Source organism: Felis catus, chromosome D4 (assembly GCF_018350175.1).
Source record: "Felis catus isolate Fca126 chromosome D4, F.catus_Fca126_mat1.0, whole genome shotgun sequence".
NCBI lineage: Eukaryota > Metazoa > Chordata > Mammalia > Carnivora > Felidae > Felis > Felis catus.
The window spans coordinates 86990731-87007007 of record NC_058380.1 but is presented as its reverse complement, the minus strand read 5'-3'; the positions used below and the strand labels follow the sequence as shown (position 1 = coordinate 87007007).

Genomic DNA, 16277 nt, shown 5'->3' with positions numbered 1-16277 from the left:
ATTTACCAAGCAGTCTACCCCATGACACGTGTCCCAGATGCCAGAGCCCAGATGTCGATCAGATCCAAGTCAGCCAGCTTAGGGACTGCCAAGGTCAACGCTCCCCCAGCCCTGCGCCGCCCTTACCTGTGGAACCTCTGCACCTCGTGGGCGCTGCCCAACAGCTGGCTGCGCTCCTCGGCCAGCTGTTGCAGGGACCGCCACCGTTCGTTCAGCTCCTGCGGGAGGACACGGTCAGCTCAGCCATCCTCTCCGCCACGGGCCCAAGCCAGGCTCACATGGGGGGCAGACGACCAAAGCGCCGGGGCCTGGCTTGTGAGGAAAGGGTGGAGCCCAGATGGTCTCCCACTCCCGACCTTCCTGGCTAAGTAGGTTAGCAGACACTAGAGCGCAAGTCCAGAAGGGAAGGACCTCGCCAATGTCAGCCACGTGTGATGGCGAGAACGCTCTGTGAATATCTGACCTAGGATCACCCCTGAAGCTGCAGAGACACGCAGCCGGCTCATCTTCCCTCGCATCTCCCGGCCTGGTGCCTGCCACGGAGCGACTGCTTTGTGAGCACAGCCGTGTGGATAGATCCCAGAGCCTACTTCCCCCGGGCACCGAGGGCAGCTGCACCGCAGGCCGCGGCAGCCCAAGAGGGGCAGGAGCGCGCAGGGCCCGGTGCTGGAGGAGACCAAACACCGTGGGGACCAGAATGAGGCCAAATGTCTCCTGTAAGGAGGCAAGGGAGACATTCCCCGCCTTCCAGACACTACACTTCGTGCAGCTCCCAGCCCCGCTACAACCGAAGGGAAGGCCGACTTTCCCGTTAAAACCTGGCGAGTTCTTGACCAGGAAAGCCGACCACACCGCCCTGCTGTGTGAGGAGAGTAGACATTTGCCCAGGACACACTCGGCCCCAGGAGAGTAACAAGTGCTACAGATGTAGTCAGAAGAAGGAAAACGGTGAAGGGAAGCGGGAGCCGAGGGGGCTGGCCGTGGTCTCTTACCTTGATGGAATTAAAGGTGGCCACGGTGTGAACCATCAGGCGAGCAGACTATGGAGGGGAGGGAAGCAGAAGAGCAACACTAATCAAGTGTCCGCCAATTAAGAGACAATTTTGAGAAGTGCCGGTAGGTCCCGATTATCAACCAAAATTATCTTTAAGGGACACTGTCAAAATTCTGAGCAGCCAGTGGAAACGCATAAAGCACGACGTGATTAAGTTCACTTGCTGAAGGGTTAAGACAGTGAGTGGTGACAGCCACCATTAAAACAGCGGGCTGGCGTTGGGGGTGGGGGTGGGGGGAGGGGGCGCCTGGCAGGCTCCATCAGTGGAGCTTGGAACTCAGGACTATGAGTTCGAGCCCCATGTTGGGAGTAGAGATTACTTAAAAATAAAACCTTAAAAAGAAATAAAACACCAGCTGGCTGGACAGAAAAAAGAGCTCAAAGACTAAGTATTCGTGTCTTCTTCCTGTTCATGCTACAGAAGAGTCCAGAAAACGCCCAATTTAACAAATGCTGGCAAATGAGACTGAATAAATACACCAAGAACTTCATATCTCTTCTTGGCTACTGGGCTGCTGTTCTTTTTAACAGTGTCCCCTCTGAACAAAGGGCAACAGCCTTACCAGATTTAAACAGAACAAAACAGTGAATTAACTATCTTCTCATCAATGTAGAAATCAGATGTCCCTTGGGATCTCAGAGCCCACTTACTTTTGTCTGAAAGAAAGCCCCCATTACAACGCCTGTAACCTTCAAGTATGTTGGGAAGAGGACAGGCCAGACTGAGATGCAGGTTAGTCAGGCTCCTTGGGTGTTCCTGGGACACACCCACATGACACTTCCAACCAGTGTGGGCGTGTACAGGGTTCAGAAGACGCCTTTGTGTCTCCAATCATTTTCAGAAATGGAAGGATTTTCTGGTTAATTTTAAATTTTTGAGGTGGCATTGACGTTTATAAAGCCATCCGAAATACACTTCTGCAAAAAATACCTGTTACCAGGAAACTCTGCCAAGGGTTAGACAGGTAAGGGTGTTGCCCCGTCACATCACCACTGATCATATGTTGTACAGAAGAATAATTAAGGGTGAGAAAAGGGGAGAAAGCTGAATCAAGGGGAAAAGGTATTCTGCCCGGAATATGGAGCCTCTTCAATGAGCAGAATGATCAGGGCCAGGGGGCCAGAAGCAAGAGACCCTAGTCAAGCACCCTTCCTGCATCTGTTGGGAATGATGTCTACTGTGGTTGGTATGTCTTTTTGTTCCTCCTTTTACATCTGTCTGCAGCACCTGGTATCTTCCAAGAAGCATTTCGTAGACCACCAGGGAAAGTGGCTAGGCAGAGGTAATGTCCTTGTTCCTGTTCTGGCCTTGGGGACTGCAATCCCGTGGGTGGGGCCACACCTAACTACACGGGGTCACTTCTGCAAAGTTTTTTCTGGCAGCAACATGGGTCATAAATGCCATTGTACTGAGCTTTTCCATGGAACACTTTGCTCCTCTAGGTTAAGGATCACGTTAAAAAAAATTTTTTTTAATGTTATTTTTGAGAGAGAGAGTGAGAGAGAGTGAGAGAGAGCGAGAGAGTGCGTGTGAGCACGTGCGCATGAGCTGGGAAGGGGCAGAGGGAGAGGGAGACAGAGTCTGAAGCAGGCCCCAGGCATTGCACTGTCAGCACAAAGCCTGATGTGGGGCTTGAAATCATGAGCCACAAGATCATGACCTGAGCCAAAGTTAAACACTTAACCAACTGAGACACCCAGGAGCCCCAAAGATCACATTTTAAGACCTGACAGAGTCAAAGAGTATAAGGAGAGGATCAAAAAGAAACCACCCCAAACAAGTCCAAAAATGACCAAAGACTCCCTAAATACTCAGAAACAGACCCCCCGGAGAAACACAGAAAGTAGCTCTGTTCCTGAAAACCTTAGGAAATGATCATTTGCAAAGGGGTTCTCACCTTCCATGGGGAGGCTGTCTTTGAATCCGTTTCATCCTATTCAGTGGAGGAAGCAGAGTTAGACAGCCGTACAGGGCAGCAGGAAACGACACACCCCACCCTGTGCTGCCTGAGGCGGGGGTCCCCAGAGCGATTAGCCAGGGTGGGATTCCCTCTGGGATCCCTGACTTATTGCTGGCTCATAGCACTCCACAAGGCCGCTTAAGGGAAACGTAGTCAACAAAGAGGAGAGGAAAATTCTAGTCGTTTATGGAGTGAACAGAAATGAAGAGTATGAGGAAATTTAATAAGAAATCCACCAACTTTTCTGTGTCCTGGTCATAGGATTCCCTTTGAAAAAGGCTAATAAACCAACCTGAACAAGTGTTGTGAAAAAGTTTTAGAAAACTAAACAGAAAAATCATTTTTATCTCTTAGAGAACGGAAACAGAAACCGATTTCTGCTATTCCCTTCCCACAGAGTTTTATAAACAAAAGGCATCTCTGAGGTTCAGGGACAGAAATCCTTAAGCGGCTCAGGATTATATTCTTCCCGGGACCTCATCCCCATCACGATCACGTTCCACACAGACTCACCCTGGGCATCGCGCCATACACCTCCTACAAGGGGAGAAGGAAATAACTTTCACTGTCACGGTGCACACACACCTGTCAGACCCGGACGCGAGGAGAAGATTATAAAAAGACACACAAAGGCCACAGGCACTTCTTAAGAGTCTAACAGACCAAGTGTCTGTATATAAAAACTTTTCCTCTGGAAGGGGTGACTTTACTGTTAAGGGCTACATAAACAGTAAACAACCTTCACGACATTAAATGGGCATGTGGAGAAGACAGGAGCTATTTTACCCACTATGTGAAGGGAAACAAATTGGTTTAGGATGGCAGAGGGGACCCAACCACACCCTGGCTCCACCTCTGTGCTGTGGGACATTACGGATCGAGGGTCGTGCTAGGAAGGGACCAGAAGCAAACTGCTTCCCGCCAGGAGCACGGCCTCCGTGCCAGCCCGGACACTTGCCTGTTGCTGTGCCGCCTGCACCTCCTCTGCCATCAGACCTTCCGACTCCAGGTCTTCAGCCACCTTGTTAATGTCCTTCAGCCGGGACTCATTGGCCTTCAGATCCTTTAAAGCCAAAACCACAATAACTAAGACTCCACGAGTAATTCAAAAGAGAAGGCGGGCAAAATATGTTCATAAGCTATGGTTCGAACCTACAAATTTCTGGTTAACGGGTATCCTATGAGCTAGTTTTTCTATTACTTGGGCAGTCACCCAAATCAGAAATCCTGACGGTCACTATAAAGGAAGCCAGAAAATAATAGGGCATTGGGAACGGTTGGTCTCAAATTTGCTACATTAATTGTAGTTCATAAACCATTATTCTGTCTGAATGGAACTCTTTTACTTTTTTTTTTTTTTTAAGTTTATTTATTTATTTTGAGAGACAGAGACAATGCCAGAGGGGGAGGGACGGAGGAAGAGAGAGAGAGACAGAATCCCAAGCGGGGTCCGTGCTGATGATCCCTTATGCAGGGCTCGAACCCATGAAATCATGAGATCGTGGCCTGAGCCGTAACAAACAGTCGGATACTTAACTGACTGAGCCACCCAGGAGTCCCCATCTTTTATCCTCCTTTGGAGGAGAGGAATGTGTTTTAGTTTTTTTTTTTTTAGAAATTATTTATTTGGGAGATGGCACGTGTGCATGCGTGCAAGCAGGCAACCGGCTGAGGGAGAGGGAGAAAGAGAATCCCAAGCAGTCTCCGCGCTGTCAGTGCAGAGCCTGACTCACGGCTCAATTTCATGAAGCCTGAGATCATGACCTGAGCCGAAAGCAACAGTCGGACACTTAGCCGACTGAGCCACCCAGGGGCCCCGAGGGGATGTGTTTTTAAAATGTGATGAGGGGCGCCTGGGTGGCTCAGTCGGTTGAGCATCTGACTTCAGCTCAGGTCACAATCTCCTGTCTATGGGTTTGAGCCCCACATCAGGCTCTGTGCTGACAGCTCAGGGCCCAGAGCCTGCTTCGGATTCTAGGTCTTCCTCTCTCTCTGCCCCTCCCCTGCTCACGCTATGTCTCTCAAGAAAATTTAAAAACGTTAAAAAAAGAAAAAAAAAAAGTTAAATATGATGAAATTCTGATGTCAGCTCCTGTGGGAGAAAAAGCCCCTCAACCCACATGATCTGGTTCTACAACTCTTACACTGAGGAGTGGACACACAAAATGCAGTTTATGCACAACGATGGAATTCTATTCAGCCCTAGAAAGTCCTAGAATGTTGATACGCGATACAAAAATGAATCTGGAAAAACATTACGCTCAGTGAAAGCAGTTAGTTGCAAAAAGTCATATAACGTAGCATTCCACTTATACGAAACGTCCAGAGCATGTAAATCCAGGGACAAAAAGCAGACTGCTTGCTGCTACGGGCTGGGGGTCACGGGGAAGGACGCTCCGATGGGTAGACAGTGTCCTTCTGAAGTAGAGAAAGTAACAGTCGTCTAGCACCATGACGTGCTATATGCTTCGGAACTGCACACTTCAAAACGGTCAACTGTATGCTGTCTGAATTTTATGCCAATTAAAAAAATTTTTCTAGAGGGCGCCTGGGTGGCTCAGTCGGTTGAGCGTCCGGCTTCGGCTCAGGTCATGATCTCACAGTTTGTGGGTTCGAGCCCCGTGTCGGGCTCTGTGCTGACAGCTCGGAGCCTGGAGCCTGCTTCAGATTCTGCGTCTCCCCCTCTCTCTGCCCCTCCCCTGCTCATGCTCTGTGTCTCTCTGTCTCTCAATAATAAATAAATGTTAAAAAAAGAAATAAAAAAAAAAAACACTTCTACACGTTTTGGTATTTTACGTCCCAAAACATTCTTAGAAAACGTAGAGAAAACCGCACGTGTTCCCTTGAAACTAGACTGAAACAGTTTCAAGTTTTTACAGAGGGCTACACACAGCTGGCAGGGCACAACCTGTGCCACGCCGGTTCCAGGAAACTACAGTCACAGACGCAGAGAACCGAGTCTCCGATTTTTCAGCTCAGCTGCAAGACCTCCCGTACCTTCTGGAAGTCGTCAAACTTCTTCTGCAGCACCTCGACCTGCTCCAAGTCGGCGCCCACCTCCTCGCTGGTCAGAGCCGCCTCCTTCTCGTTGATCCACTGCTGCAGCTCGTTCGCCTCGCGGAACAGCATGAACCGCTTACAGCTCTTCTCCAGCATGCCCTTGCGCTTCTCACCCAGCTCCAGCAGAGAGCGGTACCTGGGTCATCGGACAGGGTGACAAGAGGGGGCAAGGCAGGCAGTCAGCTTCCCGTGGAGACTAACCTGAGGGCAAGTCACCGGGTGTCTCCGAGATGAGGGTCCGAGGCCATGAGTTGGTAATGACGGTGCCCAGGGGACAAGGCAGCAGAACGCGGATGAGGATGAAGCCCCCGGGGCCCCACACCACAGCCTCAGGGATGAGCGCCACGCTGTTCACACCTGGGTGGCTCGGACAGCCCGGCACACTCATCCCGGGGCCAACGTCACGACCACAAATGACTGGGAGCCAGTGTCTAGCACGGTAACACAGGGGTCATGCGAGCAGAGCTGAGAGACGAGATGAGTGTGCTGAGCACAGCGTATGCAGGGCTCCCGCTCCGCTCTGACTCTCTGAGCAGCCCCTGGCGGCGGGCGAAGGCACACCGAACTTTAAAACAGCCTCACGCGGGACGTCAGCCTCTCCGAACAGCAGGCAATTTCTAAAGCGGTATCTCTATTTCTTGGAAAGTTTTGCCAACTTCAGAAGGAAAATTAGGTCGAGTACAGAGTATCTGTACCACGTCGACAGGTGGAAGACTTCTTAAGAATCAAAGAATGCTCGAACTCTTGCGAGCTAAAACACAAAGGGCTGAACTGCTCACTACCTTCGGAGACGTGCAAATGACAAACTTAGTAAGACTGAGGTAAAGCTTAAAGAAAAGCTACCATCACCATCAAATCTAAGCTTCTCAAAGTGAAAGAAAAAAGCGACGAGCTACCGAGAATCAGAGCACTTTAAAGGGAGGCATTTCGTTCCTAGTAGGGAACACTCCGGCACCGGCCTTTGGGCTCGCTGCCGATAGCGGCCGCTCCACCACCCAAGCCATCAGGGGGGAGAACCGACACCACTCTGAGCACACAGCTGCACACAGAAGGGACCCGGGGAGGCAAGCGGCCACCGACGGGGCACAGCGGCACCAAAACCTCTTTCCTAGGAGCGCAGCTGCTGCAAGGCCTCACAGTCCCCCCCACCTCGTCTTTCTGGATGAACGAGTGCCTTGGAAAGAAGCGGCAGAGGGAGAACGGGCACGGGCGCTCGGCAAGGCCGCCCGCCTACTCACAGTTCCTGCACCTGCTTCATACGCAGAGACACACTGCCGGCCTCCTTAGTTAGGCGCGTCCTGCACGGGGGCACAGCAAAAGCATGCACGAGTTAGTGGGATTAATCCACGGGAAAGGACAGCGGCAGCTCCGACTCGTGCCAGGATGCTTCAAGTAGGGGCAACTGAGGCGTCCGTCAAAAGCTCTCAGAAGCAAGCCAGGCCACGAAGGACATCAGTAAAGAAAAAGCCGGCAAAGTAAATTAGAGGGGTTAGTTCACCTTCATTTTCCTGAAAAACCTGCTGTGTTTAAGGCAGACAACTTTCCTGTCCTGGCAACACCGGTCATGTCACAGAGCAAGGCCAGGGGGACACAGGACTAGCATGAGAAAGACCTGGACTGAGAGCTTCATAGGCTCCTCCAGTCACGTATGGGGCCTGCTGCTTTGCTCCCACAGTTATGATCCAGGCCCAAACTGCTCTCTTGTCTCCATAGTAACAGAAAAGGTCTGGAAGTAGACAAATAACTGATCTTTTCAGGGATCGCCAGGGTCCCCAAAATTCTGTTGTCCTAAACTCTAGCGAGACATAGCTTCTGGATATTTTTCAAGTGTCCGAAACCTTAAGGTCATCAGCTGAGCAAGACATGCCGTACGGGAGGGACACAGGTCAGTATGGGGGCTTAGCTAGAAGACAGGACGGGACATTTTATAAAAGATAACCTCCACCTCCAAGCACAAAGCACGAGAGAGAGCCGCTCTCTCAACAGCCTTTTAAAAGGCGCAGAGTTGTCGGGGTGCGGAACCTCTAAAAACCAATCCAGAGCATATCCCCAACTGGAGGACAAAGGTTAAGAGAGTAATGTTTAGAAAAAGCTGTTTAGGAAAAGACTCTTACAAAAGCCAGGAAAGAAACAAAACAAAGGAAAATAAAGGTATCGGTCAATGGTCTGAGGTCCAAATAGGACACTGGAGGTTAAAAGTGACTTGGGGACAATGGGCAGAAGGTGTCCCGGGTACACGCGGGCACCAGAATGGCCGCTCCAGAGCCTCCAGACGCCACCTAAAGCTCGGCCTGTGTGGGGCGTGAACTAAGCCCCAAGTGACCCCGGGACCTCTGCGGTCGCCAGCGTGGCCCTTACTGGTGGTCAATCTGCTCCTGGCGCACGGCTATGCTGCCCTGCTCCTCCAGCAGGTTCTCGCGGGAGGCTGACTGCGCGGGGTCCAGCTTCTTCACGTACGCAGCCGGCACGAAGCCCTGGCGGTCGTTCACCTCCACCTTCCACCAGTCCTAAGGAAACAGACGGAGAACTGAAAGCAAACTCCCGAGAAAGGGAGGAGCCAAGGAAGCCTGTGTGCGCGCACGTGAACACGACGGCTCTAAGCGTGTGAAGAGGATCCCGCGACCGCGGCAAAGTCACTCCGCACAAGGACGGACCTGCCGGTCCTTTGTGACCTGCCGAGCATGGAGTGGGTCCCCAGGGAAGCCGCAGTGACACCCAACAGAAAGGACACCCTCCTGTTAGACACGCCAGAACGGCACTGACGCTGCAGCCACTAGCCACACGTGACTACGTCCACTTAAATAAGTTAGAGTAATAACCACTTGCACCAACAGCTACCGCAGAGCCAGCACACACACAAAATGTCCACCGTCATAGCAAGTTCCCCTGGATAATGCTGTTGGGTAAAGCAGAGTCAGACCAGAAGGTCGGTTTAGAGTCTGCAGAAAAATACAAATCACCGGGTTTTTTTTGGTTTTTCTCAAACTCTCACGATTAGGGTAAACTGGGGGTGCAGGAGTAAGGGTCCTTAACAATGGCTGTGGACATTTCTCTAGCCTTAACTAAGACCTTGTGGGAATTATCAGATGATACATGGAGCACCAGGCACTGCACTTCAAAGCCACTGTCAAACCAGCACAGGTCAAGGGAAGAAGGCTGATGAACCAGGAAACATCGAAACATTTGAGCAGACAGAGCCTATGGGGTAATGCCACAGTGCTCTTCAACTATCTGCTGTAGCCACAGAGTCTAGATTAAGAACCGACAGTTCTTAAAAGGTCCTGAAAAGATCTGGCTCTAAAGAGAGGGAATTTCACCTCAAGGTGTTCAATCTTGAAGCCAAGCCATTCTCGAGACAGCTGCTTTCGGGCATTCAGGAAGATGGACAGATTAACCCTCGGGATCACACACGGGGTGAAGCGGTATCAAGGGGGAGACCGACTGGGAGGCTCTGGTCTCCTCGAATTCTAACCCAGCCGTATTTTAGACACGACGACTCACAGACATGCAGCTGAGCAAAACCGGTAGTGCTCATGGAAGGAAACGCACAACCACTTTCAATGCCTTGCCTTGTTGGTGCTGTTGAGTAAGGTGAGAATATCCCCTTTCTTCATGGTGACCTCCCGAGGGCTCTTCTCCTGATAGTCGTAGAGAGCCAAGACCAGCTCCTTCCCGGTCTCATCATCCATGGGGGCCACTTGTTGCTAAAAATCCAAAGGAAGGGCACACACGGTTAAAGGCTGTCTGTGGCGTGTCACCTGAGTCCACAACAGACTCCAACCTCAATGGCCGTACCAAATTTACCACATGCATATTTGAGAGCTCTTCTCTGAAGCTGTCAGTAAAATCTGACCGACCCCAGAACTTAAGCTGTTGGAAATCTTTACTCATTTTAAACTGTTTACGCATCTTTGTGTCACGGGACTTAGCAGTGAGGTCACAAGAATGTGACCTACGACTGGCACATCTGCCGGAGGTGCCCAGGCCCTTCAATTTCCTGCGTGCCTCTCCACTCCCCACCACCCCAGGCAACCGCTAACTGCTGACACGAAAGCCCGGCTCACCCGGCATGACTGAGCCTGGTCCCGCAGAGCCTGAATGCTGCTGCCGTAGGCACTGAGATCCGACATCAGAGCTTCGTGTTTCTTCAGTAGAGCCTGAAACCAAAATCACACACTGTGACCACGCACAAGGAACCAGGGCGCCCCGTCCTTGCTGCCTCACCGACCTACCATCCTCCCCGGATAGCTGGTTCATTTACACGGGGATTTGATCACCTCCTGCTCCACACTTTCCCTCCCCATTTCTAATAAACATCATATATGGAGAAAATATAAATTGGGACTTGTAGTATTATCTTTTCTCCCTGCCCCTGCATGACCATGCGGTCCTGGAAAAATACAAGGTCGATAAAGCACGGTATGGTGCACTTGGTGGCTCCCCCACCCACCTTAAGAAACAAACACTACCAACAAACCGAAGCCTGCCTTCCTTGAGGACGCTCCCCTCCCTCGCTACACGTAGTGCTTTAGCATCATCCACCACCACCACCCCTTCCAAAACTCTTCAGCTGTCCCCACCCCCATCTTCTGGGGGAATCCTGCATAGCACATGTCACCATTCGACTCTTCTGGGTTTTGTGAAGACTGGCAAGAAAAGAGGTAGGTGCAGGGGCCGCACCTAGACCTCTATGGATAAAATCTAAGAGTTTCGCTCAAAAACACCCACTGCTGGCAAAAAGATACGCCTGTGTATGTACGTGTGTACATGCGTGTGGAGAGCCAGACAAACAAGAATGGCAAAACGTTCTCGGTGGAAGGTAGGGACGGGAGGTCTCCTCTCTCCTTTGTCAAGTTTCCATAGTGGAAAGTACAAAATACTTTAAAGCACACTAAAGAGCCAACGATGCAGACGCTGCACCTTCCACACACTGGTCACCTTCCCCACGGGCCCCAGCCCGAGCCCCGGCAGACTCCCCACACACGGTCACCTCGGCTGAGTCCTCATCCTTCCCGTAGTCGGTGCTGCCCACGATGGGCTCCTTCTCCCGCATCCAGGACTCGGCCTCGTTGGCATCGGCAAAGTACTGCTGGGCCTGCAGAGAGTCTTCCAGGTCCTGCCGCCGCTGGGAGGCCTTGGACTTGAGTGACTCCCACTTCTGATTCAGTTCGCTGAGCTTGGCTTTCACATCTTCCGCAGCAAAATGGCCTGGAAGGCAGGCAGGGGAAAGGAAGACCACGCAAAGGAGGCCGACATGACGCCGGAGAAAAAGGTCCTCCGGGTGTCCACGGCACCTCCGCTACATCACTGTGGCAAGCCAGGCCCATTCGTAACCCCCAGTTTTAGGAGAGGGTTGGGTCCCAGCCTTCTAAGTAATTTGTCCAACTTTTGCATCCTCAAGCCTCCAGCCACCCAGATCTCTTATCTGGACCCTACGAAGCAGGTATCCCAAGCTGGCACCAGTGATATGACTGTAAAGACCTAACTAACAACAGTAGCCCCCCCAGTCCTCAGTCACTGAGACACGTGCCAGGCTGTTCCACACTCCGTCCCACATGATCTCACTCGCTCCTCGCAACTATTACCCGCATCTCACAGGTAAGACATTCGGATCGAGAGGGCAGGGTCTAGTCAAGGTCATATAGTGAGAGACCAGGGATGGTCCTCAACCCCACAAGCCCAGTCTGACTCAAGTCCACGCACTTAACCGAGGAGCAAACAAAGACCAAAAGCAAAGCCACTCCCTGGGGGATAACCGCTTACCTTCTTCCACCATGGCGTTCCCCTTCTGAGTCACTGCCTTGATGCGGGGTTCATGCCCAGCAATTTCTGCTTGGAGGGCTTGGTGTTTCTTCAGCAGATTTTGGACTCCAATCAAATCTTTGCCTGAAAGCAGAGACCGCTCCCTGGTCATCCAAGCCATCGAGAGAAAAGTCAGCCCTGTCGCTCTTTAAGATTCCACTGGGGTTCCAAGTTTACCTTAAACTTGACCCTCCTTGCTCTGATATGCACCTCCTTTACGCTATGAGGGTAGGGCCCTTTCTCAAACTTGAATCTCACCTCAGGGAGACAGACTGACCTCTGTTGGTGGACGCGGCAATGGGTTCTTTCTCCCGAATCCACGTCTCCTCATCCTCAACGTCACGGAACAGTTGCTGCAAACGCAGAGAATCCGCCAGCTTCTGCTTTCGGGCAATCATGGGTTCTTTGAGTGCCTCATAGCGAGCCACGAGGGCTTCCTGCTTCTTTTTGATGTTTTCAGCATCAAAATGGCCAGCATCCTGGAATTGGCGGGCCTGAATGGTGATGCCATCGATTCGATCCTGGAAACAGGAAGGGACAGAGTCGTGAAAGCTTGCACCGGCATGCTCCGGTCTGACTCTTAACTTCAACTGTGACTCGGTCACATATGAAGAAAAACCAACACAGGTGTCTTCCCAGCCTGGAGAGTAATCTTTCTGCCTTCTCTTTCCCTCATCTTGGGCTCCCAGGAAACTCTGAGGGAGGAGTTTGATTTGAGAACAAGAAGGAATACACAGGGTCACCTAAGAAAATCAACACCTTTTATCCCTCAGAAAAACAGTAGGGCCTAGAAATCGCCTGCCGTTTCTCCACCTTCACCACCACCAGCGGCCCAGGCAGCAGCCCCCGGGTCCCACTACCTGGTGAGCAGCCACGTCAGCCTCCAGCAGGGCATGCTTCTTCTGGAGGTTCTGGACGTTGGTAAGGTCTTTGCCATAATCGTCCGAAGCCAGGTGACCTTCCACCTCATACAGCCACAGCTCAATATCTTCGACGTTGCGGTTGAACTGTTGCTGCTGGTTGGCCTCGCGAAGCTTTATCCCTAGTCAAAGGAGCAGGCATGATTGTCCACCTGTTAATACTGTCCCCCGCCAGTGCTGCTCATTGACAACGGTACTAAGTGAGGAGCTAAGGGTCAGGGTTCCAGTCACTGCTTCACCCCCACCACAAAGGTAAAAACAAAACGCAGACTTGGAAGTCCTTTATTTTATTTGTATATTTTAAATATTTATTATGAGAGAGAGAGAAGAATGCACTTGGCTTGGGTGTACACTGGAGAAGTGCACAGAGAGAGGGGAGGGGGAGGGAGAATCCCAAGATCCATGAGATCACGACCTAAGCCGAAACACGTAACTGACTGAGCCACCCAGGTACCCCCAGAAGTCCTTTAAAAAGCATCCTAACCCCCATGAGAGAAGAGCGTTCAAGAATTATTAAAAGCCCTTGGCTCTCAGCCGAACGCTGATGTTTGGCGACAAGGACCAGTTAAGGGCAGGTGACCACATCACTCCCTCTCACTCAGGCTCCCCCACTACCCAGCACGTCAACCACATTTATCACATTAGCAAAGCATCAGGATCGTAAGCAAGGAACTGCTACACGGGAGAGGAGCGCGCAGGCCCGAGGCTGCCCAGCTCACCCGACCTATGTGGTTTGTGTCCCTACAACACTTCACCAGGAAGGGACACCTAACTCCCCAGCGGCCCTCACACTATCCGGGGAGGCTCCTTCTCTGACCTTTCAGTTCAGTGGCTTCCAGCAATTTCTTCCACAAACTGATGACCTCATTCATACGAGCTGCTACTTCATCCTTGGCATAGTGGTTGACATCAATCAGCTTTTGCCCCGCTTTCTCCAGGGCGTCAATGCGGCTCTGGTTGGCAGAGAGCTCAGCCTCAAAAGCCTGGTGCTTCTGTACTTTTCCTTGTAGGTTGGATGGGTCCTGCCAAAAAAGGAAGAAGGGGGTTCTACCTGGAACCCGAGTACGTCAAACTACTCTGTATTACCTTCCTGCTTCTCTTTCCTGGCAGGGGGCAGGGTGCAGAGAACGATAAGCTTATGTTAAATAGTGTGATTTTCAGAGCTCCTGATTTCTTTCTTTAGCTTCAATTTATCTTTGAGAGCTGCATTTAGCTTCCTAGCCAAATGCTACAGCGCAATGCTGGCAGAACATTACTTTATAAGCTTCATCTGTGGCGGTTTTCATCTTCTCGTTGACCCAGCTCTTGAGCTCATCGGAGTCGCGGAAAAACTGCTGCAAGTGGAAGGAGTCTGCCAGCTGGGCCCGGCGACACATGGCTCTCTCGTGCAGGGCATTGCGGCGGCTCAGCAGCTGGAAGACAAGGGGCCTCATGACTCTCCCGTTCCTGCTCTCCAGAGACTTCTTCCAGCTCCAGAGGTTACACGGACAGGAGAGTGGGGACGGTGCGGGGAGAACGGAACGTACCGCATCTCGGCGGGTGGCCACGTCCTCCATTGCGTAGTGGTTGTTCTGAATCAGCTTGGTTGCGAATTCATCCAGTGCCTGGAAGGGAAGAGTAAAGGGCTCTTCACCAGCAAAAGCACGCGAGCACACAGCTTGGCCGCAGGAGCAAAGTAACTACCGTACAGGTCACAAAATGCTCTAAACCGAAACACAGGTCTAAGGTTTGCTGTGACAACATCTACCCCTCAACTTCTGAGTTTCTGGCTGACATTATTAGTCAGATACGACAATGTTATGCTAGGTCCTTTCAGGATGTTCACTGCAGCTGATATCATGACACATCTGATGTGACTGGACGGGGGGTCAGAACGGGTTAGCAGCCTGTTTGCAAGGGGAAAAATACCTCTTACGTGAGCTCCAACCACTTTTATTTATTTTTCTCAAGCTTTTATTTTATTTTATTTTATTTTCAACATTTATTTATTTTTGGGACAGAGAGAGACAGAGCGTGAACAGGGGAGGGGCAGAGAGAGAGGGAGACACAGAATCGGAAACAGGCTCCAGGCTCTGAGCCATCAGCCCAGAGCCCGACGCGGGGCTCGAACTCACCGACCGCGAGATCGTGACCTGGCTGAAGTCGGACGCTTAACCGACTGCGCCACCCAGGCGCCCCACAAGCTTTTATTTTTAAGTAGTCTCGACACCCAACGTGGGGCTCGAGTTCACAACCCTGAGATCAAGAGTCACACGCGCCCCGACTGAGCCAGCCAGGCGCCCTGACCTCCAAGTACTTTTAGTGAAAGGTAAATCTCAATGTGGAGGTTTTCGCATCAAGGAAAGATCCCATCCCATGAGCGGAGGCAGGCCTCCCACCGGACCGTGAGCCGCCACCGTGAGATCTGAAGCCCCTACAGGAGCGCCTCTCACACAGATTCTCCGCTGCATCTGCGCAGAAACCCTTGAGGAGAACGGATGCCGGGCTGACTCTGAGGACCACCAGAAGGAACAAGAAGAGAGAGTCTTACTGTAATCTTTTCCTCCTGGGCGCTGAGGGACTTCTCGAAGTCCTCGTGCTTCTTGAGGAGCGCTTCCACACTATCCAAGGAGTCTCCCAGGTCTTCGTTCAACAGGAAGGCCTTGTGAAAGAGAACAAAAGCACTCAGGGTGACACCCTAGCCCTTTCATCAACTAAGGCCGGAAAGCAAAGGATATGCTGGCCAAAATACAAAAAGGAAGGAAGGAGATGCTATAGCCATAAAACTTCTCAGCTCTCTTCCAGAAAGCCTGACATCCTTTTAGATTCACTTAACATAAATTCACCAATAGTGTGAGTGCTAAGTCCCAGACCCAAAAAAAAAAAAAAAAAAAAAAAGTCCTCTTCGGCAAAAGACAATTCCACAGCAGCAGACTCCTGTCCAAACCTGGGGCCGGTCCCGAGGGTCAGCCAACCCCAGCGGGAGCAAGGCCGGCACAGCCGCTGGGCGCTCTTCGTCACGGCCTCGTCACCCGACTCACAACGGCAACATGGGCACAAGTCAGCCCCCCCCAGGCAGCGCGGCGGACGGAGACGACGCGGTACCTCCTGCTTGCTCATCCAGTTGTCCACCTGCTCCGTGTCGCGGTAGAAGAGCTGCAGGTCCATGCACTGCTCGTATTGCTGCCGGCGCAGCTCCCACAGCTCCAGCAGGGCAGCCCGCTCCTCCGCCAGGACGCCCAGCTGCAGGGAGGAGGAGACACAGAAGCCGTGAGGGAGGGTGGGTCCTGCCGTGGCCCCCTCCCCCACCAGGCCAACAGAAAGGCTGCCCTGGAATTTCTAAGCCTCGTGCTAATCTTCCGGCCTCTCCTCTGGTTTGCAAAAGGGGACGAATTGCATTCACTTGTGGCAGCCGGCTCACGGGAAACCACACAAATCCTGAGCGGTTTAGGCTACATAGAAGGCAAGCGAGCTGATCTAGAATTAATTTACTGCCACGTT

At 51.8% G+C, this 16277-nt stretch overlaps 1 protein-coding gene across 10 annotated transcripts in view; it reads right to left on the bottom strand.

Moving 5' to 3' along the window:
* Nucleotides 1-16277, bottom strand: part of SPTAN1 (spectrin alpha, non-erythrocytic 1) — a 61885-nt gene that overhangs the window by 23739 nt on the left and 21869 nt on the right. For 6 of the 10 annotated variants that reach the window (XM_019816634.3, XM_019816632.2, XM_019816637.3 and 3 more), the window contains exons 11-29: nt 15882-16019; nt 15328-15438; nt 14324-14401; nt 14054-14209; nt 13615-13819; nt 12738-12919; nt 12155-12398; nt 11839-11961; nt 11066-11283; nt 10140-10232; nt 9645-9779; nt 8434-8582; nt 7314-7373; nt 6013-6211; nt 3974-4078; nt 3529-3552; nt 2953-2988; nt 993-1040; nt 127-218 (exon numbers count right to left, since the gene is read on the bottom strand). In XM_019816634.3, the coding sequence (XP_019672193.2) occupies nt 127-218; nt 993-1040; nt 2953-2988; nt 3529-3552; nt 3974-4078; nt 6013-6211; nt 7314-7373; nt 8434-8582; nt 9645-9779; nt 10140-10232; nt 11066-11283; nt 11839-11961; nt 12155-12398; nt 12738-12919; nt 13615-13819; nt 14054-14209; nt 14324-14401; nt 15328-15438; nt 15882-16019 (2396 nt within the window). The remainder of the gene's footprint in view (nt 1-126; nt 219-992; nt 1041-2952; nt 2989-3528; nt 3553-3973; nt 4079-6012; nt 6212-7313; nt 7374-8433; nt 8583-9644; nt 9780-10139; nt 10233-11065; nt 11284-11838; nt 11962-12154; nt 12399-12737; nt 12920-13614; nt 13820-14053; nt 14210-14323; nt 14402-15327; nt 15439-15881; nt 16020-16277) is intronic. The other 4 variants (XM_019816636.2, XM_019816640.3, XM_019816641.3 and 1 more) reach the window with 2 other exon arrangements.